Source organism: Suncus etruscus, chromosome 11 (genome assembly GCF_024139225.1).
Source record: "Suncus etruscus isolate mSunEtr1 chromosome 11, mSunEtr1.pri.cur, whole genome shotgun sequence".
NCBI lineage: Eukaryota > Metazoa > Chordata > Mammalia > Eulipotyphla > Soricidae > Suncus > Suncus etruscus.
Genome location: NC_064858.1, coordinates 10293784 through 10319046, shown reverse-complemented (window position 1 = coordinate 10319046; position 25263 = coordinate 10293784). Strand labels below are relative to the sequence as shown.

At 55.1% G+C, this 25263-nt stretch overlaps 1 protein-coding gene across 5 annotated transcripts in view; it reads left to right on the top strand.

The window, feature by feature from the left end:
- ARNT2 (aryl hydrocarbon receptor nuclear translocator 2) overlaps window positions 1–25263 on the top strand; it is an 83889-nt gene that overhangs the window by 51872 nt on the left and 6754 nt on the right. For 2 of the 5 annotated variants that reach the window (XM_049783668.1, XM_049783667.1), the window contains exons 1-10: window positions 7484–7604; window positions 9308–9422; window positions 9752–9799; window positions 9985–10198; window positions 11717–11930; window positions 18149–18251; window positions 18726–18791; window positions 19220–19305; window positions 23149–23225; window positions 23848–23982. In XM_049783668.1, coding sequence (XP_049639625.1) covers window positions 7565–7604; window positions 9308–9422; window positions 9752–9799; window positions 9985–10198; window positions 11717–11930; window positions 18149–18251; window positions 18726–18791; window positions 19220–19305; window positions 23149–23225; window positions 23848–23982 — 1098 coding nt within the window. In that variant the 5' untranslated portion in view covers window positions 7484–7564. Of the gene's footprint in view, window positions 1–2963; window positions 3020–7483; window positions 7605–7638; window positions 7735–9307; window positions 9423–9751; window positions 9800–9984; window positions 10199–11716; window positions 11931–18148; window positions 18252–18725; window positions 18792–19219; window positions 19306–23148; window positions 23226–23847; window positions 23983–25263 lie in introns of those variants that run through there. The other 3 variants (XM_049783669.1, XM_049783670.1, XM_049783671.1) reach the window with 3 other exon arrangements.

The following is a 25263-nucleotide window of genomic DNA, read 5'->3' as shown; positions in this document are numbered from 1 at the left end:
GTGAGGAGTACGGAAGCAATGTTTTCCTTACAGCAGACATGTTCTGCTAGATCTGCAAGATCTGCTAGATTCCTTCCATACACAGGGCAGTCCAGGGTAGCCCCTGGACAGATGGAGAGGAAGCTTCACCCACAGGGACTACTCAGACCCCCAAGGCAGCAGGACTGGGGATGGGACCCTCTGCAGACATCCCCCAGAGTGGGGGCAGGGGTCTGAGCTGAACTGGAGCCGGGATGGGGATGGAGTTATGTTTCATGGTTCTTGCGATAGCCTGCACCCAAGAAATTTGTTTTTTTTTTGGGGGGGGGCCCACACCCTGTGATGCTCAGAGGTTACTTCTGGTTCTGTGCTCAGAAATTGCTCCTGGCTTGGGGGACCCTATGGGACACCAGGGGATCGAACCATGGTCCATCCTGGGACAGCTGCATGCAAGGCAAAAGCCCTACTGCTGCACCATCTCTCCAGTTCAAGAAATTAGTTTATGTTTGTTTGTTTGTTCGTTCGTTTTGGTTTTTGGGTCACACCTGGCATGGCTCAAGGATTACTCCTGGCTCTGTGCTCAGAAATCGTCCCTGGCAGGCATGAGGGACCATATGGGGTGCCGGGATTCGAACCACCGTCCTTCAGGATGTAAGGCAGGGATCTCAAACTCAATTTACCTGGGGGCCGCAGGAGGCAAAATCGGGGTGAGGCAGGGCCGCATAAGGGATTTCGCTTACCAACTATTCGCAATAAAAAATCGCATTAGTAAAAAAAAAAATCGCATTAAACATTTGCATACCCCGAATGGAACTGCTCGGGGTATGCGAATGTTTAATGCGATTTTTTCCTTACTAATGCGATTTTTATTGCGATTATTCAGTAAGCGAATAATCTCGAATACTGTGATATTTGAAGGCCGGCGGCGGGCCACAAAATGTACAGAGGGCCGCAAACGGCCCGCAGGCCGCGAGTTTGAGACCCCTGATGTAAGGCAAATGGCCTACTTCCAGGCTATCTCTTAGGCCCATGTTTGTTTGTTTTTTGTTTTTTGTTTTTTTTTTAATGACAAAGTCAGTGACCCCTGACTCCCTCTTTGCAGGAGTCGAAGGTCCAGCTCAGAGTCCCTGCAGGCCATAGAGCCTAGGCCCCAGCTGGAGCAAGACAGCACCCCCAGGTGGCACGAGGGGGTCTGTCCTTCCCAGCACAAAGATGAGGGGCAGAGAGGAGGGGCATCGCTGAAGATGTTAGGGAGGAGCCCGGCAGGAGCTTGGCAGTGAGAAAGTAAGAATGAAGCCTCAAGCTCCAAAGCCAGGACACTGGAGAGACTTTGGCTCGGAAGCAAACACCTCCGGGCACACAGGGCTGAGCGTGTGGGCAAGTGTGTTTGTCTGTGGCTTTGTGCGCGGGCGCGTGCACACGTATGCAGGGGCTGTGGCTATGCAGGTGCTGTGTGTGCATATTTGCAAATGTGTGGTGGAGGGTGTGTTCATGTGTGAAGCCACTGGGAATGCATCTGACTGTGCCTGTGTGGGGAAATGCTCGTGGGGATGGCAGGAGAGGACAGCAGAGCATGGGGACTCGACACACGGGACTGACTCAGTTATTCAGACTTGGGGATTGCAGGGAAGGAGTGAGCCGAGCCCCCTCCCACCCTCAGGACACCCTCTAGTCAAGTCAGAGGGATTGAGTGAGGAAACTTGGGGACTGAAGATATCCAGCTCAGTGGGCTCAAAGAGGGGTGATCTGCTGAGGGGTCCCCTTTGGCTCTGTCACAAATGCCCCATGTACCGACCCCTCTCTGGTCCTAGCCATCCACCGGGGCACTGACCTCTCCTGCCCTCCTCAGGTTCCCGTTGACCACTGTGTCCCCTGCAGGGAACAGGATTGAGTTCTCTGGCTTCTCTCACGGGTGCCCGACACGGCTGGGTGCCTGGCACGTTGGGGTCGGTGCCAGCACTCTGGCCAGTCCAGCAGTCACATGAGCCCCGCGGGCGACCGCCCTTCCGTCTGTCCAGGGCCAAACACTGCGGCTTTGAGTCCCGTGGTAGCTCAAACTTCCCCGGGGGCCACAGGTTTTGTTTCCTTCTCATGACTCTGGGGCCACAGTGTGGGGATTCCTGGGGTCCATTCTTACCTGTGCCCACCCATATCTGTCCCCCAATTCTCTACCTGGGGTGTCAGACATTCCCTGGAGGACTCTGGGCCACAGTGTGGGGATCCCTGGGGTCCATACTCACTTGTGCTCACCCCTGCCCGCTCCCCAATTCTCTGCCTGGGGAGTCAGGGTCCCCCCAGAGGACTCTGGGCCACAGTGTGGGGACCCCTGGGGTCCATTCTCACTTTTGCCCACCCATGCCCACTCCCCAATTCTCTGCCTGGGGTGCCAGGAACCCCCCTCGGAGAACTCTGGGACACAGTGTGGGGATTCCTGGGGCCCATTCTCACCTGTGATCACCCATGCCCGCCCCCTAATTCTCTGCCTGGGGAGTCAGGGACCCCCACCCCAGGGAGATGGCGGTTCCAGCTCCTGGGCCTAGCTGTCCCGGGTGGGACCCCAACTCCTGGGGCTGGGGCCAGCAGCGGCAGCGCCCCAAGGCCAAGTGCAACTCACTGCGCCGCGCCCTTTGTTCCTTCCCTCCGCATCTCCGGGCCCCGCTGCCCTCGGAATATTAATGGGCTCCCCGCCCCCCGGCAGGCGCTGCTCCCCGCCTCGAGCGCCCCAGTGGCCCGCGCGCGCGCGGAGGGGAGGCGGCGCGCGGGGCCCCGGCGGCACCTGCACGCACCCCGCGGGGCCCCGGCTTTCGGGGGTCCTCAAGGGGCGTCTCCGGCCCCAAGTCTCCCCAAGTCTCGCGGTGCTGCGGCCTGGGCCCGGAGCCCCCGCCGCGTGACAAAGGCCGGACCGGGCGGCGGGAGCGCGTGGGAGCGGCCTTTGTGTGCGGCGCCCCGCGCCCCCGGATCCCCGCGCCGCGCAGGCTCCCGCGCCCCCCGGCGCCGCCCTCCTGCAAGATGGCAACGCCGGCTGCTGCCAACCCTCCCGGTGAGTAGCGGGGCGCGGGTTGCGGGGTGCGGCCGCGCATCTTCCGCCCCGGCTCCCCGGTTCTCTTCTTCCAGGGCGCACCGCAAGGGCCGGCCCCAGGCCTCGGTGCCAGCCTAGCCAGGCCAGGCTCAGCCCGGCCGGTGGGTGGGTGGGTGGGGAAAGTTTGGGGGGCCGGATTCCACGCCAGGACCCCCACCCTGATTCCGCACGACCCCGCCCACCCCCAATGCCCCGCCGGGTGGCCCTGCCCAGCTCCAGCTCGCTGCGGGCACACTGGCAGGGGACACTGCTCACAGGCCCCGGGCCCGCAGGTGTGGTCGCTGGCTGAGTCCTCTTTCCCCTGGACCTTCCGGAGGAGAAGGTGGAAGGGAGGAGAGAGAGGCTCCTGGAGGCTTAGGGGGCCCTTGTGAGTGGGGATGGTGCTGAAGGTGAGGGGGCGGTGGGTGACACAGGTGAAGGGCGGTGGGAGATGGAGATGAGGGGGTGTGGGTGGTGGAGGTGAAGGATGGTGGGAGATGGAGGTAAGGGGTGGTGGGTGGCAAAGGTGAGGTTGGGTGGGTGATGGAGGTGAGGGGCAGTGGGTGGAAGAGGTGAAGGGCAGTAGGCGATGAGGTGAAGAACTGGGAGATGGAGGTGAAAGTGGGTGGGTGATGGAGGTGAGGGGGTGGTGATGGAGGCAAAGGTGGGTGGGTGCTGGAGGTGAGGGGGTGGTGGGTGGCAGAGGTGAGGGAACACCACTGGCTGGACAGAGGACAGGTGGTATTGCTGTACTCAGACCTGCAGGAGATGGGCAGTAGGTAGGAAAGCAGGTCAGGGGGCCTCAGCTGAGGGTCCCCAATGCCCTGAGCCTAACCCTGTCCCATCAGCTGCTTGAGAGCAGGCAGAGTTACAGAGACAGAGGGTCTCAGTGCAGGCTCCATGAGGTCCCCCCTTATACCACTGTGCTTATACCACTGTGCTCTCCCAGCCCCTAGGGCTCTCTGCACCTGGGGTGGGGCAGGGTCTCCCTCCTCGGACCCCCTGCTGGAGAGGACCCAGAGGGGTAGCTTCTGGAACCGAGTTTGGAGCTCTGCTCGCTGTTCAGGGCCTCTAAAGAAAGCTGTGGGGGCCCGGAGAGATAGCACAGCGGCATTTGCCTTGCAAGCAGCCGATCCAGGACCAAAGGTGGTTGGTTCGAATCCCGGTGTCCCACATGGTCCCCCGTGCCTGCCAGGAGCTATTTCTGAGCAGACAGCCAGGAGTAACCCCTGAGCACTGCCGGGTGTGGCCCCCCCCTCAAAAAAAAAAAAGAAAGCTGTGGGTGTGTGCTTCTTGTGCAGAGGTGGCACTGGTTGTGCTGAAGGGGCTGCACCCTTCTGTTCATGGGGGGAGAGGTTTTGCAGACTCAGATAGTGCTGGTCAGAGTCGTGACAGCCCTGAGCCTTTGCAGAGAGCCCCACGGTTCGCCTGGGTCAGAGGCCCCTTCCCAGAGGTTTCTGAATTCACTGGTTGGGTCCTCGACTGTCGAGCCTTTATGTATTATTTGGGGGTGGTGAGGGTTGGGGCCTTAGGGGATGATGGTCAGGTGCTCTTCCTCCTGGCTCTGTGCTCAAGAGGGACCCCTGGTAGAGCTGGGGAACAGGGAACACCACAGTGTTGGGGGCCTTGGCCTAGAGTAAGGCTAGTGCCCTTGCCTCTTCTCTGCAGGCATTATTGTATGCATGGGAGGGAAGAAGAGGGCTTTCATTTCGTTTTGGAAGCTTCTGTGCCCACATAAACCAGGCTTGCTGTCACAGGCTGAAATGTAAAATACTTGAATATATACAATAATAATATATGTTACATATTGTACATTACATATATAATATATATTGGTTCTGGGGCCACACCTGACAGTGTTCAGGGGTTACTTCTGGGCTCTGTGCTTAGAAATTACTCCTGGCAGGATTGGGGTGGGGGGCCTATGGAATGCCTGGTCAGATGTGTGCAAGGCAAATACCCTCCCCATTGTGCTGTCACTCCAGCCCTGTTATAAAATATATTTTCATATTTTGCATCTTATGACTTAAGATCTTGCTGAGTTTTTGGCCCTGAGTCCCTCGGGCCCAGCCCTGCCCTCCTCTTCTACCCCTGTCCCTCTTTGCTCTCTGTTGTTTGTAGCTGTGACAAGTGCCACAGGTTTGTGCAAAGGTGTCTGATACGGTGGCCTCTGAGGGACCGTCCTGTGAAAGGAGTTGCCCTGCTGTTGTGTGTCCCTGTGGGCAGGAAGGACGCCAACTGAGGAGGACAGGAGTGCCATCTGGAGTTGGGGTAGACTTGTCTTGTTTGTCCAAGTCCGTGGCACCTCTTTCAGCCTCGTGACAAGTGACAAGCGGGCACATTATCCAGGGAGTGGCCTGTTCACGCGTCCCTCTGCTTTCCCTCGGGTGCCTTGCCACCCGAGAACTTTCTCTAGAGCTCAGTGAACTCTTTAAAGGGTGCCAGGGAAAAGTCCCAACAACTGCTCCTGCAGCTACGGTCCCTCACCTCTAGGTGGCAACATTGCACCATCTTGTACCCACTCCAATGGGCTCTCCTGGATGACCTGGGTGGGAAGCTGGTGGGTGGGAGTGTCCTGGTGGTCCCATCCTGCTGGGGCCATAGTCAAGCTCAGTCCCTCTGGAAGGGCCCAGAGCTGTGTGGCAAGAGGCTGAGTCCCTGTGGATCTACCTGCCCAAGATAGGTTTCCCTCATCCCACCCCTAAAATACCAGTACTAGACTTGGGACCCTGGGTCCATCTGCTTCAGTCCTTTCAGTAGCGGCGCCTGGTCAGTTGAGAACCTCCTTTTCTGGAGACCCCCCCGGAAAAGGACACCAGTTAATCTCAACATAGACCCCCAGGGCTGAAGAGATGGCACAATGGTAGGGCATTTGCCTTGCATGTGGGCAACCCAAGAGGGACCTGGTTCGATTCCCAGCATCCCATATGGTCCCCCAGCCTTCCAGGGGTGATTTCTGAGTTCAGAAGCCAGGAGTGACCCCTGAACGCCACTAGGCGTGGCCCAAAAACCAACCAACCAATCTATCAATCAATAAAGTTAAAAAATATAGATTCCCTAAACCCACACTCCAAAAAGTGACCCTTTTCAGCTCCTGGGGTGCTAGCCATGAAGCAACACCATGTGCTGAGCTGAACTCCTTAATGTCAGACCTGTTTATTCCTCTTAGTATGGCCATTCCCTCCTATCCCATCAGGCTCCCCGAGATGTGTATGACCTGGCACCCATGAGCCACAGTCTCCCCAAGGAGCAGTTGGAAATAATAGTCCTGAAAAATGCCAAGACTGTGTAATTGATGGGTGGATTGAAAACTGCTCAAGGGACCAGAGTGATAGCACAGCGGGAAGGGATTTGCCTTGCACACAGCCAGCCTGAGTTCGATCCCTGGCACCTCATAGGGTCCCGGAGCCTTCCAGGAGTCTGGCCCCAAAACAAACAAACTGAAAAACAAAAACCCTGCTCAAGGAGCTGGAGAAGTGGGACAGAGGGAAGGACTCTCTACCTCTCACACAGCCAAGCCAGTTTTGATCCTCCCCAGCACTAAATATGGCCTCACTAGGAGTGATCCCAGAGCATAGAGCTAGGAGTGAGCCAGGTATACAACCCAAGCACCCTTGCAATAAATAAATCTGCTCACACCAATGAGTAGAAAGTTTGTGAGACAGAGTGAGTGTGGAACAGCCACACAGTTAGCCTGACTCTGAGGGGTCCTGAGTGTGTGTGGGGCCAACAGGGCCCAGGGGTGTGGGTCTGTGCCTCTAACTGCTGTGCAGGAAGACCAAGGCCATGGCATCCCCAGAATTATTCTGCGCCAGTCTTGGGGATGGAGCCAAGTGAGGAGAAGGAGAAGCAGCAGCCAAAACCAGGCACTGCAGCAGCTGCTGGCGGCCCACTCCCGCCCCAGCCCAGCCTGAAGTCGTGTGTGCCCAGCCCTGGGGCCCCACCTAGTCCCTCCTGCTGCTCTGGGCTCTGATCCCAGCACTCAAGCCCTGGTGGGCACAGCAGGTCTTAGGTGGAAGCTGGGACTAAGGTTGAGTCTGGGGGCCCTCAAACATTCTGTCCTGAGCATCTCTTTGGGCTGCTGTGTTCATTGCTCTTCCCCCGCGTCCGTCCAGGATTGCACTGGCTTGGACACTGGAGTTTGTGCTGACCCCTGCTCTGGGCTCTAGGGGAGCCCACTAGAGCCCCCTGAGTGCCTGACCTTCCTCCTCTCTCCCCTTCCAAGGGCTGTCACCTGAGCTGCAGAGAACCCTGGTCCTATTTCCACTAGGCAATGGAAGCCCAGCAAGAACCAACAGGGTTGATGTTCCCCTACAGATGGCCTTTAGGCAGCTGCTCCCCAGAGGAGCCTAAAGGGGACCCAGTCAGGCGCCTCCCAGAACCTAAGTGGTTAACGGGGCTGGGCGCTGCAGATGCGGCCCATCAGTATGCGAGAAGGTTCTCAAGGCTGATTCAGGGCCTCATGAAGGTAAACAGATCGATGACAACACAGGCCAGCAGAATACAAGGGTGGCTGCTGGCTCCTCTATGGTTTACGGTTGTGTGGGGTCCAGGGATTGCAACACAGGTCAGGGCTTTTGTCTTTCCTGGACCTCGAAGCAGTGGGGCATAGGGAGTTATGAGGGTTCCCGGCTTCTTCCCTGCATGGTGGCTGCACCTGGTGGCCTCTTCGCGTCATTTCTGCATCTAGTGTGAAGGTCAGGCCGGGTTTCTGAGCTCTTCGAGGTGTGCGGTGGATGGAGGAGCTGCTTTACCCCCAGCCAGTGCCTCAGGTTCTCTGGCTCCTGGGGTTCTCGGTGGGGGGGGGGGCTGGGCCTTGTAGGGGGTCCAACCTGTGACAAGTGGACCAGGGCATCAGTGCCCTCCGGTTCTGAATGAACCCCGGTAGTTCTGGGTGCCTCTTGGTAGGACAAGACTCCTGTGGGTCGGAGGTCAGTGCCTCCTGGTTTTGGGAAGAAGCAGAGGCCTTGGGAACCCCAGGAGAGTTTCCCACTGCCCCAGCGTTCACCACCCGGCCTGGAGGGTGCCCCTTGTGGCAAAAGCTGAACAATAGGATCCCTGCCCGGGTGCAGGAAGAGGACAGGAAGGGGTTCTTTGGAGGTCAGGGGGTGCTATGGCCACATTTCCAGGTTGGGTGGTGGGCTCGTCGGGCTACGTATCACTGTTCCCCGCCATCAGCTGCCACTTAGTCTTTTCTTTTTTCTTTTTTGCGGGGGGGGGGTCACACACAGCGGCACTCAGGGGTTACTCCTTGCTCTGTGCTCAGAAGTTGCTCCTGGCAAGTTTGGGAGACCATATGGGATGCTGGGATTCGAACCGGGGTCTGTCCTGTGATGGCTGTGTTCACAGCAAACGTTCTACCGCTGTGCTATTTCTCCAGCCCCCTCTCAGTCTTTTTTCTTTTCCTTTTTTTTTTTTTTTTTTGGTTTTTGGGTCACACTTGGCAGCGCTCAGGGGTTACTCCTGGCTTTACACTCAGAAATCACTCCTGGCAGGCTCGGGGGACCATATGGGATGCTGGGATTCGAACCAATGACCTTCTGCATGCAAGGCAAACACCTTACCTCCATGCTATCTCTCTGGCCCCCCTCTCAGTCTTTTCACTGTGTAGGGAAGAGGGCTAGATTCTGGCTGGGTGTTGGACAGAGCACTGAGGTGTTTGGGGGGCTCCTGCTTGGGGGTCTTTCCTTCTGGATTGCGGTGCTCGAGAGAGTTTTTTGGGGGTCATATCTGGCAGTGCTCATAGGTGACTCCTGGCTTTGGGCTCAGGAATCACTCCTGGCAAGCTCAGAGAACCCTATGAGATACTGGGGATTGAACCCAGTTCAGCCATGTGCAAGGCAAATACCCTCCCTGCTGTGCTATCACTCTGGTCTGTCTTTCTTTCTTTCTTTTTTCTTTCTTTCTTTTTTTTTTTTTGTTTTTGGGCCACACCCGGTAACGCTCAGGGGTTACTCCTGGCTATGCGCTCAGAAGTCGCTCCTGGCTTGGAGGACCATATGGGACGCGGGGGGATAGAATCGCAGTCCGTCCTAGGCTAGCACTGGCAAGGCAGACACCTTACCTCTAGCGCCACTGCGCCGGCCCCTCACTCTGGTCTTTCAAAAGACCATGCCCTGTGGTGCTCAGGGACCATATGGGGCTTGTGGCTGCTGTAAGCAACTTGGAGATACTGATGGTGACTATGATTCAGAACTGGGTGATGGGGTCCCAGCAGGCAGCCACCCCTCTGCTCCAGGTCCTCACCCTCTGCTCTCTGCTGCCTTCCAGAAATGGCGTCGGACATGCCTGGCTCTGTGGCACTGCCCGTAGCTCCCATGGCAGCGGCCGGGCAGGTGAGGATGGCAGGGGCCATGCCAGCCCGTGGAGGGAAGCGGCGCTCGGGGTAAGTGACAGACAGACAGACAGATAGACAGACAGATGTGGCCAGAAATCCTTGCCCTTTGTGGCCTCGGCTCCAAATCCTGTTTGGATTTTGCAAGCTCCCTTCTCCTGCCTCCTCCTTGCGCGTGCTGTGACAGGCGCCAGCTGGACCTCACCCCTTCTCCCCCATCTCTACCCCCACAGGACTGTGGGTCAGCCTGTTCCCCACCAGGGACACCAGCGCTCAGGCAGTCACATCTGAGGGCCCATTTTGAGCCCCTAGGTGCCCCATCTGTGATCCCCCTGCCCCTGCCCAGTCCATGTCCCCCTGACTCTCTTCTGAATTTTCAGGATGGACTTTGAGGATGAAGATGGTGAAGGGCCCAGCAAGTTCTCAAGGTGAGGGGCAGTACCCTGGACACCCATGCCATAGGCTGTGTGGGCACAGGGAGGTGCCTATGGGCTACATCTGGCCCATGGTGGGGCGGCCACAGGGAGCAAGTCGGGGTCTCCTGTGCCCCTGCCCGCCTCCCGCACTGACCCTTTCTCTCTCCCCCCTCGCGCCCCCTCCTGCTCGCGGGAAGAGAGAACCACAGCGAGATTGAGCGGCGCCGGAGGAACAAGATGACCCAGTATATCACGGAGCTGTCGGACATGGTGCCCACCTGCAGCGCGCTGGCCCGGAAGCCCGACAAGCTGACCATCCTGCGCATGGCTGTGTCGCACATGAAGTCCATGCGAGGCACCGGGAACAAGTCCACCGACGGGGCCTACAAGCCGTCCTTCCTCACCGAGCAAGTATGTCTTGACGGTGTGGCTGTGCTGGTTCCAAGTCATGGGTTCTTTCAGTTCAATTCAAATTTATTTATTTTTCTGTTTTTGGGCCACACTTGGTGGTGCTCAGGGATTACTCCTGGTTCTGAGCTCAGAAATTGCTCCTAGCAGGCTTGGGGACCCTATAGAATGCTGGGGATAGAACCCGGTCAGTTCTGGATTGGTCATGTGCAAGGCTATGCCCTCCTGCTGTGATATCACTCTGGCCCCTCAATTTAAATTTTTTTTTTTTTTTTTTTTTTTGGTTTTTGGGCCACACCCGGCGGTGCTCAGGGGTTACTCCTGGCTGTCTGCTCAGAAATAGCTCTTGGCAGGCACGGGGGACCATATGGGACACCGGGATTCGAACCAACCACCTTTGGTCCTGGATCGGCTGTTTGCAAGGCAAACACCGCTGTGCTATCTCTCCAGGCCCCTCAATTTAATTTTTTTTTTTAATTTTGGGCCACACTTGGCGGTGTTCAGTCATTTCTCCTGGTTCTATGCTTGGGAATCGCTCCTGGCAGGTTCTGGGGACCCTGTGGGATGCCAGGAATCTAATCTGGTTGGCCCTGTACAAGGCAAACACCCTCCCCATTGTGCTATGTATGGCTTCAATCCTGAGTTCGAGATTTTTTTGTTTGTTTGTTTGGTTTTTGGGCCACACCTGGCGGTGCTCAGGGGTTACTCCTGGCTTTCTGCTCAGTAATAGCTCCTGGCAGGCATGGGGGACCATATGGGGTGCCGGGGTATCAAACAAACCACCTTAGGTCCTGGGTTGGCTGCTTGCAAGGCAAATGCCGCTGTGCTATCTCTCCAGCCCCAAGAGTTCGGGATTTTTAACTTGAAAACTTTTAGATAAGAGATGACCAGTCAGAGATTTAAAAAAATAAAAAAAAAAAGCCTTTTTTGTGTGTTCTTGGACCACATCCAGCAAGGCAAGCACCCTTCCTGCTGGGCTCTAACTTACTTTGGGTTTTTATCATTATTATTTTGGGGCAACACTCGGCTATATTCAGGACTTACTCCTGGCTCTTTGCTCTGGAATCACTCCTGGGGGGGCGGCTCAAGGGACCCTATGAGATGGTGGGGATTGAACCAAGGTTGGCTTTGTGCAAGGCAAACACCCTCGCTGCTGTCCTATCACTTCAGCATTGTGGGTGTCTGAGTTTGGGGTTGGACAGATATGTGGGTGAAAGTCCCCGACCCCCTCTTTCCTTCTACCTCAAGCACTGGGCTGATTCTTCTCTATTTGTGCAGCTGAGGCCCTTCCTCTTCATACCTCAATCCCTCTACAGCCTCCCAAACCCCCTGGGGAAAGTTCCTCCTTCTCCTGGGTGGTGCTCAAGCCCAGAACTCACTGTGGAGCTCATCTCATCTCTGTTAACCAAGTAGAAGCAGCACTTTGCTGTGCACCCAGACATGGAGGGTGGCTGGACAGTGAGGACCCAGGTCTGGGCCCATTCAGAGGGGCCAGAGCCCAGTGTGCTCTTGTCTTTCCAGGAACTGAAACACCTCATCCTAGAAGCGGCTGATGGGTTCCTGTTTGTGGTGGCAGCCGAGACGGGGCGGGTGATCTACGTGTCTGACTCGGTCACACCTGTCCTGAATCAACCGCAGTCCGAGTGGTTTGGGAGCACCCTGTATGAGCAGGTGCACCCCGACGACGTGGACAAGCTCCGGGAGCAGCTCTGTACATCAGAGAACTCCATGACGGGTGAGCGAGTGGAGGGGAGTGGGTGATCAGAGAAAGTGATGGGGGTGACTGAGGCAGTGGGTGAGTGAGTGGGTGAGTGGTTAAATAAGTGGGTACTGGTGGCTTGTAAGGAAGATCCACAGCAAACAGCCTGGGGCATGAGGTCAGGAGAAGTTTCCCACAGGGTCAGTTGTGCACTGGGCTGTCTCCTCTCCTTGAGAAACTTCATCCTCTGTATGTTCAAAAACTCCTCAGTGCGTTTAATAACTGAGAATCACTGGAGCAACAGGACAGCGGAAGTGCCATAGGCTTCTGGAGAAATAGTACGGCAAAAGGGGTAATTAATTCTCTTAGGTTGTCCCCTGAGCACCACCAGGAGTAACTGCTGAGTGGAAAAACATCAAAAATCATGGTGCTGGGGCCAGAGAGATAGCATGGAGATAGGGTGTTTGCTTTGCATGCAGAAGGATGGTGGTTTGAATCCTGGCATTCCATATGGTCCCCTGAACCTGCCAGCCAGGAGTGCTGCTGTTGTGACCCAAAAACCAAAAAAATAAAAATAAATAAAAATAAAAATCACGGTGCTGAGCTTTACCTGCAATATGGAAGTGTGGACACCAGGTGGCGATGTTGATGCTAGAAACAGATGGGGGCCTGCAAGATTTGTGAGGATAAGGAAGTTAATAATGGGAGCCTGTGGTTCCTAGAAGCCCAGCAGGCCAGGGTGCTCCAGGAGACCCCATTGGGCTCCTGTGGGCCACAGGTCTAGGTGGCGCGTGTAGCCGGTATCCCTGAGTCAGCCCTGGGAGCTTTCAGAGGACTCCTCCCGTCAAGAATCAGGCACTTTGGGGGCTAGGACTGTGACCTCTACCCTGGAAGTGCTTAGCGGTGCTGGTCTTGCCTAGGATAACCAGTAGAGTCTGGGCGAAGGGCACTTGTGTGCCTGGGGTTTCCCATGGCCCTTTCTGTGGGCCCCTCTCCCAGTTGTTCTCTGTGTTGCCTGCAGGTGAATTATTTGTGCAGCCTCAGCTGTGTTCAGCGCTGTGAGACTGCTCTCAGGTCTTGCCTGTGAGGTTTATGCGGAACTGAGTTAGGAGCAGACAGTCTCAGCCTTGCTTCACAGCACTCGGTGCTGCTAGAGAGAGGGCTTGATCTATGGTGTGTGTGTATGTGTCCTATATTTCATGGACGTGCTTGCGTGGCCCAGAGCCCCCCAAGGATACAGCTGAAGTCTCTCAGTCTCAGTTTCCCCACCTGTAAACACAGCACATCCGCCCCAGCGGCGCCATCTTGGCAATTAGTCCTGGGCTTTGCCATAGAGTCCTATAGAAGTGGGGCATGAAAAGCCCAATGGATGACTGATGCACAGCCTCCGAGCAGCTTTGTGCATGCCAGATGGGTAGGCTCTCTCCAGGGTTTACAGGCCTAGACCCCAGGTGCCCCTAACCCTGCGAGAAGTTGGGTGAGGTTCAGGTATCTATTAATAAAGGGACCTGAGGTCAAGAATGTCGTGTCTGGAGCAAGCCCAGCACCAATCTGAATGGTGCAGTCTGTCTCACAGTGAGATGCCTCAGCAAGACCCAGAGACAGTTAATGGCTTTTGCGTGACTCAGAGGAAGGCTAGAGATGACAGGAGCAACCATGTGGGAATTGTCAGCAGCAGCAACTGCTGTTGCAAGATGGGGCCCTGCCAGCCCTCTGCAGGGGTCCTGATTTCTTAATCTCAGTGCGTCCTTCCCGGGACTCCTCCAGGCTGAGAGAGCTGGAAATGCTCACCACAATGACCCGGGCAGTGCGTCTGGCAGGACACTGGCCTCACTTGCGCCCAGAAGGATCATCCTTGCTCCCTGCCAGGTGCCGGCTTCACTGACCCCCACACTTGGCACCGAGGCTGGGCTTTGTAATGCTTTGCTTAAAAATAACTCGATTGCAAAACCCTCCGTGTGATCAAGGAAATTAAAATAGTTTCCTTCAGCTTCACTGAAAAATAGATTTCCCCCACGGGCTTGTCCTGACTCAAGCGGACAGTTAAGTGGGACCCCACGGGGCTCTCTTCTCCCTCTCTGCTATGGGGCCCTCGCTTCCCTAAGTTCCTTTCTCCCCACAGCAGAGCCCATGTGGGTAAATGGTCAGTGTCAGCTCTCAGCTGCCCCCTTCATTGGGTGATACAAGAGTGTCCAGGGTGGGGCCGGCGAGGTGGTGCTAGAGGTAAGGTGGCTGCCTTCTGCCTTTCAAGCGCTAGCCAAGGAAGGCCCTCGATTCGATCCCTGGCGTCCCATATGGTCCCCCCAAGCCAAGGGCAATTTCTGAGCACTTAGCCAGGGGTAACCCCTGAGCATCAAATGGGTGTGGCCCAAAAAACAAAACAAAACAAAACAAAAAGTGTCCAGGGCATCCTTGCTGGCCCCTCGGTGGGCCCTTCCTGCAACTGTTTCTTTTTCTTTAACTTTTGTTTTGTTTTGTTTTTTTGTTTTTTGTTTTTTGGGTCACACCTGGCGGTGCTCAGGGGTTACTCCTGGCTGTCTGCTCAGAAATAGCTCCTGGCAGGCATGGGGGACCATATGGGACACTGGGATTCGAACCAACCACCTTTGGTCCTGGATTGGCTGCTTGCAAGGCAAACACCGCTGTGCTATCTCTCCGGGCCCATCTTTTTCTTTAATTTTCTTTTTGCTTTTGGGCCACTGGTAGCACTCAGGGGTTACTCCTGGTTCTGTGCTCAGAAATGGTTTCTGACAGGCTCGGGGGACCATGCCGGGAAGCGAACCCAGGTCCATCCTGGGTTGGCTGAGTGCAAGGCAAATGCCCTACCGCTGTGCTCTCTCTCCCGTCCATCCTGCAACTGTTTTATTACACACAGAAGATGGTTCCATGTTCTGAGAGATTAAAAAAAAGTTGCTTCTTTGATGCTGCCCTGGTGGTCACACAAAGCTCTGTGCGTGGCCCTGCCCTAGAGGAATCTTTTTTGTTTTGTTTTGTTTTAGTTGTTTGGGTCACACCCCCCAGTGTTCAAGGCTTACTACTGACTTTGCACTCAAGGATCACCCCAACTTTGCCTCCTGCGGCCCCCAGGTAAATTGAGTTTGAGACCCTGCTAGTGCCTGGTTGGTTGAGCCTGGGCTGGATCCCCTTCGGATCCTGCTGATACTGGTCAGATCCTGTTTGACAAGGACAGGGGGTGTAAGGGTCCCTAGTTTTCCCTTTTCAGCCTCACTCTGTGTCTATGGATCAACATCCTGGGGTCCTTCCCTGCCTACCCTGCAGGACCCCAAGTCTGGCATTAGGCCTCCCAAGTCTGGCTTCAGGGTCCCCAAGTCTGGCTTTAGGCCCCCAAGTCTTGTTTCAGTCCCCCCGGTTTCAGATTCAGGGTCCCCAAGTTTGGCTTTAAGCCCCCAAAATACAGCTTCAGGATCTCTAAGTCAGGGAACCCTTCAGACCCGCCTCTCTTTCTTGGTTATTTGCAGCCTCGGGGTAAGTGAGTGTGGCCTGGCTAACATCAGCCCACTGTTGACCTCCACGTGGGGTACCCCACCCACGGCCCCCTCACCCCCTGGAGTCCCCGGTGCTGTGTGAATGCAGCCGCAGGCCCACATTGCTGGCATTCCTGTAGCATGATGCCCATGAAGAATGTGCTTCTCCGGGTCACGGGTTCTGGAGCCGGTGATGGGTTCGTCCTTCTGTCCACAAGGAGGTGGCGGCGGTGGCGCCAGGAGGAGGCTCCTGAGATACCCCAGGGGTGCATGTCATTCTGGAACGTGGATACCCAGAGATGGAGGTGGTCTGGAAGAGGCCTCGTGTTGGGCTGGCCATAGTGCCTGTCCCCAGCCTGAGCTCTCCGGGGTCACTTGTGACCTATTAGTGACTCCTTCTAGGTTGTGGCCTCTGCATAGACTGTGTCACTAGGTCTGCCCTTCAGCTAGGGTCAGCTCATGCCCGTCACCCTTGTCTTCTCTAGGAAAGCAGGCAGGTGTGAGGTGTGACCCCTCAGCTCCATCTTTGCAGGTCAGACAGCACAGCACAGCAGCCCACACTGGCTTTGGTGGCCCAGTAGGGCCAAAGCTATTCTTTTCCCACATGACGTGGCTGCATGGCACTGCCCTTCCATGCGCCTGGGTGTGTCTCTGGCTAGCCTGCCTGCAAGACACTTGGCAGAATGGCCCTGCATGGTTCTGCCAGCTCAAGGTTAGAGCAGGCAATTTCTGTAGGCTGTGAGGTTCAGTGTGGTTCACACACCCAGGTCAGCCTTTGCCCCAACTCCCAATACTCTGGAGCCCCTCCTGGGGCAGGTGGGGCCTCTGTGTGGGAAGGCAGGACAAGGTGTTGCTGGACCAAAATCCGGCATGCCCCGACTTCCAGCTGCCTTTTCGGGGCCCACGCGTGTTTAGAAGGACATCAAACAGTTTCACCGCTTATCACTCTCTCTTGTTTTCCTCCCTTGGCTATCTTGTTTTCTTTCCTTCTCAAGCCCCAGATAAGATATTTGCAATTTTCTTAAGAATTCTTCTGCTGAAATAATTCACATTTCTCCAGCCTTAGCTTGGATACCTCTGTCCGAGCACAAAGCCTGCCTGTGAGATCTTGTCCAAGGAAAACTTTTTTTTTTTTTTGGTTTTTGGGTCACACCCAACAGTGCTCAGGGGTTACTCCTGGCTCTATGCTCAGAAATAGCTCCTGCAGGCTCAGAGGACCATATGGGATGCCGGGATTCAAACCACCTACATGCATGAAAGGCAAACGCCTTACCTTCATGCTATCTCTCTGGTCCCACCCAAGGAAAACTTTGGGCTCTTCTCTCATGCAAAGTTCCTGCTGACTGGAATATGTCCCCCCTCCACCGAAGCCATTCCCCAAAGAGTGGCAGAGCCTAGCAGCGAAGGAGCTCTAGTGGGAGTTTCTGTCTTGCAGTGGCAGGACTCGGGGGCCATGCTCTGAGAAATCTCCCCCAATAGGCTGTGAACCCAGGTTGAGTGAATGGTGGGATGAGGAGATGGAGGGATGGAGGAGTGGATGGATGATGAGTGGCTGGAGGGATGGACTGTTGAGTGAGTGGAGTAGGAATATACATTGGATATATTGGCTATATTGGATGGATATGTGAATGGATGGAAGGAAAGATGGATGAGTGGATGGAGGGAGGGATAGGTGATGGGTAGGTAGGCGATGAGTAGATCGATAGGACGTTCTGTTTGAAAAATTCAGAAAAAAAACCCAGGCCATGACATTGGAGCTAGTGACAGTTTCTGGGGAAGTTAGTGTTGGATGGAGGAGTGGGGTATGTGCACAATAGAGTGAGGACCTGCAGGAATGATCATGTCTGCCCCGGGCAGCATGACAAGGGGCTCTCCCCACAGAGCCCTGGGATGTGGCTTCTGAGCTCTGAAGGGGCTGGTGTGAAGATATTGCTTGAGAGCTGCAGAGCCCTGTCCCAGAACAGAAGTGGTCTCCAGCCCCCGTTTCTTCAAGATGGCTTGTTGAAATGCAAGTATTTGGGCTGTGTTCAGGAAATGGGTTCCACCTGTGACCTCCACTTCTCCGGAACATGCCTCCCCAACATTCCCCGACACTCAGCCACTCTCCCTGTTTTTCTTGGAATCTGGATGGGAATGTGGGAGAGAGGAGGCTGAGCCCTGGGCAGAGGATGTTGCATTTTCTGAGAGCTTTGGGTCTCTAGCAAAGAGGGGGTCAGTGCTGTCTCCACAGGAGTGAGTAGGGAGGATGGTGCAGCCGTCAGAGTCTCTGAGGGTCTGAGGAGGGAGGGCTATGGCAGTGCTGTGGAGTCTGATGGTTCCACATTGGGGGAGAGCCAATGAGGGGTGAAGGGCTGTAGATCCCAAATCCCTGTAAATACAGGAAGCCTCCAGGTCTGGGCCTGAGTGAAAGGTGGGGGGGTGAGAGGGTGTGTCAGGAGCTGGGAGGTTGCTGTCACTGTCTGAGGCTCAGTAGGTAGTTGGTTACATGTGGTCTGAACACAGACGGAGTTGACAATAATCTTGGCTGAGGTCAAGGGGGAGCACTGGGGTGAGGGAGTCCAACATGAAGATCCTGGTTCCTATGCTCTTGGAACAAAATGCTAGGGTTGTATGCGTCTCCTCTCCATATGTTTCCTGCAAGAGACTGGGAATTCCAGGGGCTTAGGCCCTGGGTTTTTCTCCCCTGTGTGGGGGAGAGGCCTCTCGCTGCACCCCAGCCATGGGGAGAGACCCTGCCACCTGCCCCCAACTGATATAATGTCCCCACAGGCCGCATCCTGGACCTGAAGACGGGCACAGTGAAGAAGGAGGGTCAGCAATCATCCATGCGCATGTGCATGGGCTCCCGGAGGTCCTTCATCTGTAGGATGAGGTGCGTGTGATCTGCAGTCAAGCGGAGGAGCAGGAGATGCAATGAGGCCCAAGGCACAGCCATCACCGGAGGTTGTCCTGGGATACTCACTGTCCCTGAGCACTGCCCAGTCACTTGCCTCAGCCCAGTCCCACCCTCCATCATCTCCAGGGGCCTACAGGAATGTATCTGCACTTGGAGGTGGATTCGCTCTGGAGCTCCTGCATGAGGGTATCCACACAGAGTCACAGGGTCACGGCTTGGTGGGCTGAATGCAGGCTCTGCACATCAGCCTGGGCTGATCCTTGGCATCACTGCATCCCCCACCCCAGATGTACCCCTGAGTACTGATCTAAGACCCAGTCACTGAGGGAAGAGTAGCACTGAGCCAGGAGTAACTGGTGACCCTGAGCACTTTGGGCATAGCTCCAAAGCAGGGTCTTTGCAGAGCAGCCCCATGTTTGCAGCTCCTCCATAGCGACCACTTCCCCACAGGTGTGGCAATGCCCCCTTGGACCACCTTCCACTAAACAGGATCACCACAATGAGGAAGAGGTTCAGGTGAGTGATCTTTCAGGGGGGTCTCTGGGTGTGGAGAGCCAGAAGGGGGTCGGTGAAAGGTATTTTCCCAATATTCTGGGTGGGGGCACTGTTTTGGTATAACTCTGAGCACTGATCCAGAAGTAAGTCATGAGCACTGAGAAAAGAGTAACACCAAGCACTGATCTGGGAGTAGCGCCGAGCACTGAGCCAGGAGTCACCCTCAACACCACTGGGTGGGACTCCAGAGCAGATGGAAACAGGGTCTGTCTTGAGGGAGGGGGAAGACAGCTGGGGTGCAGGTGTCAGGGTCCCAGCAGTGGTAGAGAAAGCCCACCTGTGTCCTTACACAGACACAGACACACAGAGGAACACAAAGACAGTCACTAAATTAGCTTCCCCCTCAGGACCTCCTGAGTACTGACCCCTGCCCCATCCTGTCTTTGCAGGAACGGCCTGGGGCCTGTGAAGGAGGGGGAGGCCCAGTATGCAGTTGTGCATTGCACAGGCTACATCAAAGCTTGGCCCCCAGCAGGTAAGCCACATTCTGCTTACTCGCTGGCCTGTCTCTCTGTGTCTCCATCTGTCTGTCTCACATGTACCTGAGCAGTGAGGACAGGGACACACATAGCACAGTTGTCCCAAGTTACCTGGAAACCAGAATGTGCCATCACTCTTTAGGGGGACCAGGGGTGGGTCGTCGTGCTTGAGGAGCTCACTTTGTGGAAATGCAGGGCACAGCCCCGAGCTGTCCACGCTGTGGAAAGATATGTGAGGCCTATGGTGGGCATCGTGCTGTTCTGTGCAGTGCTATTTGGGATGAACCCAAGTGCTCCATGATGACAGCCATCTGGGGTGGCAAGTGTGAATCCCATCCTGCCACAGGATGGCCAGAAGATGGAAGAAGGTGAGATGGCCTCTGTCCTCAACACTCACTTCTGCTCTGGGACAGGGCACAGGCCACACCAGGGCTGAGTTGGTGGTGTCTGTGGCCACTTGGCTCGGGACCCAGGAGCCTGAATAGACAGGAACCACCAAATGGTCTCTGGAGAGTGGGGAGTGGGTGGTGTTTATCCTGGAGGAATCAAGACTGTGATTTTGGTCTTCAAGTATTTGAAGGGGTGTTTTGTGGAGAGGAGGGACCATTTATGGAGACTTAAGGAAGGCGCCAGGCAGGGAAAGTGACCCAGAGGCTGATGGTCAGTGCACAGGTGGAGGGGGAAGGAATGTGCAGAGGGGGTGATACAGAGAAAAGCACTCAGCACACATGTGTGCGTCACAGACACAATCATGCACACATGTACAGATGACATGCATGAGGTGAACACATGATACCTTTGTACACATGTATAGACATATCACATGTCTACACATACAAGTCACACACCCATACAGGCACATATCCACATATACTCGTGGCACATTCATAAACCTGATAGACCTTCCCAGTGTCCTGGGTGGGGGTACTGCTTTAGTATAACTCGGAACACTGATCCAGAAGCAAGTCAGGAACACTGAGAAAAGAGTAACACCAAGCACTGATCTGGGAGTAGCACTGAGCCAGGAGTGACCTTCACATACACACTTGTGACTCTTGGGAGATGGGTCTGCGCATGATGGTAGTTTGAGACGGACTCCTTGTCCCTCACTGGACACAGGATACCCAGTGCTGACCACATAGGGATGCTCAGGTGAGCCTCAAGGAGCCAAATTTCTCACCTGGCATTGGTGCCCTGGACAGTTCTAAGACAGAGGAATCATATTTCTTTTTTTTTTTTTTTTTTTTTTTTTTTTTTGGTTTTTGGGCCACACCCTGTGACGCTCAGGGGTTACTCCTGGCTATGCGCTCAGAAGTTGCTCCTGGCTTCTTGGGGGACCATATGGGACGCCGGGGGATCGAACCGCGGTCCGTCCTAGGCTAGCGCAGGCAAGGCAGGCACCTTACCTCCAGCGCCACCGCCCGGCCCCCGAGGAATCATATTTCTAGGAATCAGGTCAAACAGTCCTGAGAGTGGGGCCTGCTGGAGCCTTGTCAAAGGTGTGAGATCCCTGACTTAATCTGTGCCAGAGTCAGCAGAACAGCAGGTCAGCAGGTTGGAATTCGCCTTTGCATGGTGCCAGCACCAGGAGTCCAGAGCCTGGCCAGGGACCAGGTAGCACATAAGAACCGCAGGTTCTCCTGGCTCTGCTTTTCCTGGTCAGTGTCTGGGAAGAGCCCACCTGTGCAACATTGACCTGCAGAGGAGCGTGTTCACTGCTGAACTGGCAGAACATGGGCACCCTTCCTTTGGCCTCTCACATTTTTCATGACTTTTTCTGATCACAAAGAGTGAGGCTGAAAGACATTGATCTGAATTCTTTGAAGGGCATCCCGGGTGAATTGAGGGTAGAGAGTCTAGTTTTGCCCGAGTCTGTTTGTCTGTCTGTCTGTCTGGGACGGGCTGTGAAGGAATGTCATCAGGTCCCTGGAGACACGCTCCCAGTGGTAGGACCTTGGGCTCAGGATGTACTGTGCAGATACAAATGGGGGTCAGGGTCCCTCCTGCTCTCGATCCAGCTTCCCACGTACCACGATAACCTGTTAGGAGTTCCAAACCATCCTGAGATCTAGATACTCACAGAACAGCCTGGAAAATCCTGGGTGGTAGGCAGGTGCACTCACTCTCCAGTGTCCTGGTCTACCCACCCTGACCCAGTATGTGGTCCCTGTGCCTTGCCCTCACCACTCAGGCCCCTAATCCCTGACACCAGGGTATGTGTCACAGATGCTTCCCTGTGTTCATGTATATTCCCATATGTTCTGGTATGTTCTGAAATATTTATGTGTTCTGTCATGTTCCATTATGTCTTATAATGGTAAGGTGTGTTCCAATATGTTCTGGTGTATTTCACCAGAAAAATGTTTCGGTGTGTTCTAGTATGGTTTGGTCTGTTCCATTATGTTCTGGAATGATCCAGTGTGCTCTAGTATGTTCCGGTATATTCTGATGTTCTCCTGCACAATGACTACTCACTTAGTCTGATAGCAGGTGGATGTGTCATGGGGCATGTTTGCATGTACCCAGAAGCAGCAGAGATCAGGACCGTCTCTCACTCCCCTTTTCCCTCCTGTTGAGCTGAAGTCTCTGCATCTCCTTCCTGTGAGCAAATGCCTCGGTAGGAGTTCCTCTCAGAATACCATTTCATTCAATCCAACATGCCCCACTGTGCCTAGAAATCTTAGTTCTCTGACTGCTGGACCCAGGGAGCGGGTGGCCCCAGAACCACCCCCCACCCCGGAAGGGCCTGGACCCAGCTGGCATGATCCCCGAGCCTGCCCACGGCATGCCAGAGGCCTGAGATGATGGGGTTTTGGCTGGAGCCCTAGTGGCCACTTTGCTGACAGCCCAGCCCTGCATGAGCTCACTCCGCCTGCTGTTGCCCATGCTCCGAAGCTGCCCATCGGGGTGTGGCCTGGCCTGCTGGCCACTGTTCTGAGCCTGCACTCGCCCTTGCTCATCCTTGTGGTCTCCTTAGCTTGGCATGAGTGTCCCTCTGCAGGCGGGGGCCTTGCTGGCTGCTGGAGTTTTCACTCTGCGGGACTTCATGCAGGGAGAGGTTCAGGTCATTGCTGACTTGGGTGGGTTATGACTGAGGTACATGGAGGGGACAGTGGCTGGAAGGTATTTGGAAAGAAAGGAGGATCTGGGTGGAACCCCCCCTCTCAGTGCAGAGATTTCATGAGGTGGTCCAGGGAGCCTGAACTACACAGGATCTTAAAAGGTACCTCAAAAGGGAATCCAAGAGATCTTTGGGGAGTTGATTCCTGTGTTTCTCAGTCTTTCACATCAGCCTCTCTCAGACACCCCTCAGGGACACCCAGCTTCTCTCAGATACCCTCTGAGGGATGCGCAATGTCTCTCAAACCACGATCAGGGATACCCAGCCTCTCAGCCACCTCTGGGAGACACCCAATTTATCTCAGAGACTCCCAGACATCCCTCGAGGGACACCAATGTCTCTTAGACACCCCATAAGAGACAGCTAGCCTCTCTCAAACACCCCATGCGACACAGTTTTTCTCAGATATCTCCTTAGGGATACCCAGTTTCTTTCAGATAACCCTGAGGCCCTGGCTTTGCTGTTCTGTGTGGCCTCTGGGCCAGCATGTGACCAGGAAACCTGACCTCTATTTCACTTGTGGGGAGGATGTGCTCCTTCCTGTGTCATCAAGATGTTGTCTGGTGGGCTTGGACTCCCAGAGCTGGCTGAGAGATGATCTCTGGTCTGAGAGGCCTGAGATGTGGATGCTGTCAGCTCAAGGGGCACTTGGACCAAGAGAGGCTGCCTGGGGAAGAGACCCAAAGTGCTGATGAGGCTTGATGTCTCCTGTTTTTAGGAATGACGATTCCTGAAGAGGATGCCGACGTGGGACAGGGCAGTAAATACTGCCTAGTGGCCATTGGGAGGCTCCAGGTAGGAAGCAGCTGAGGGCCTTTGACTTCATGGTGGTTGTTGTTTTCTGGACAACATCTGGAAGGGCTCAGGATGACTCCCTACTTGGCATTTGTTTTCTGTGCAGAAAGGAGGCAGAGTCTGAGGGAGGAGGTGAGGTTTGAGGGAGAGTCTAGTTCTAGAAGCTTTGGGGTTTCTCCTGCTCCTAGAGGGGTAGGGTGGCGCTGACCTCTCTGCAAACCCTCTAGCTCTCATCCCCAGGGATGGCGGCTCTTGTAGAGGGACCGATGTTGGGTGGGCATGAGAGTTGCTGGGACACAAAGGGCACCAGGTACTTGTGGAGAGAAGTGGAGGCCTGGGGTTCCTATTCCTGGGGCAGCCTGGCCCCCTCAGTACAGACACACAGGGAGGGAAGGGGCTTGACACCGAAGTGCCTGGCTGTGTGGCCTCCCTGGAACCCCTGGCCTTGTGTAGAAACTGAGTGTGGAGACAGTGAGTCACTAGCATATGTGCTGCAGGACTGGCCACTGGAGGCACCTGGGGCCCCAGGAACATCCCAGACTCCCAGGGGACAGGGACATGCCTATGAAGTTCGGTGATGGGGTTCAGGCTAGACTCTCTGCACTCCTCGATTTGCCCCCAGGTGACCAGCTCCCCTGTGTGCATGGACATGAGCTCTGTGGCAGTGCCTACAGAGTTCCTCTCCCGCCACAATGCTGAGGGCATTATCACCTTCGTGGACCCACGGTGCATCAGCGTCATCGGTTACCAGCCTCAGGTAGGAGTGCAGCTCAGCCCAGCCTCAGGCTGGATATGCTGGCAGGGGCTTGAGGTCAGGGCCCTTCTCTGAGACGTGAGATCCCGGGAGATCTCGTCCATGTCTGTCTGTGAGGTCTCGTGAGGGTAGACAGGGACAATGCTTTATGGCCATGGTCATCTGTGCTGATGTCACTTGCATTGACACTCTAGTTCTGCATGACACAGAAGATAAGAGCATGTCAGCTTGTGACCTGCCAACAGTTGTTGTGTCTGGGTTCAGTCATCTCAGGCTGGCCACACTTCTCCCAGCTTTTTTCGTGACATAAAAGTGACCAGAGGCTGGGACTGGAGAGATAGCACAGTGGTAAGGCATTAACCTTGCATACTGCTGATCTGGGAAAGACTTAGTTCAATTCCAGGCATCCCATATGGTTCCCCAGCCTGCTAGGCCAATTTATGAGTGCAGATTCAGGAGTGATCCCTGAGTGCCTCTGAGTGTGGGCCAAAAACAAATAAATGAAGTTTAAAAAAAAGTGACCAGAGGTGGGGCCTGAAAAACAGCACAGTGGGGAAGGTGCTTACCTTACATGCAGCCAACCTAGGTTTGATCCCCAACATTCCACAAAGCCCAAGCCTGCCAGGAGTAATTTCTGAGTGCAGAGCCAGGAGTTACTCCTGAGAGCCATGAATTTAGTGGGCTAGAGAAATGGCATGGAGGTAGGGTGCTTGCCTTGCATGCAGAAGGATGGTGATTCGAATCCCATCATGCCATTATGGTCCCCTGAGCCTGCCAGGAGTGATTTCTGAGCATAGAGTTAGGAGTAACCCCTGAGCGATGCTGAGTGTGACCCAAAAACCAAACAAAAACAAAAACAGAGGAGGAGGAGGAGGAGGAACATGTGGCCCCAAATCAGGTCAAGACTGTCATGGACAAGTTACTCTGTGTCCATCAAGAAGTGAAGGGTTGGGCCGGGAGAGATAGCACAGTGGCATTTGTCTTGCAAGCAGCTGATCCAGGACCAAAGGTGGTTGGTTCAAATCCCGGTGTCCCATATGGTCCCCCGTGCCTGCCAGGAGCTATTTCTGAGCAGACAGCCAGGAGTAACCCCTGAGCACCGCCGGGTGTGACCCAAAAACCAAAAACCAAAAAAAAAAAAAAAAGTGAAGGGTTGGGCTGGCGAGGTTGCGCTAGAGGTAAGGTGTCTGCCTTGCAAGCGCTAGCCAAGGAAGGATGGCAGTTCGATCCCCCGGCATCCCATATGGTCCCCCCCAAGCCAGGGGCAATTTCTGAGTGCTTAGC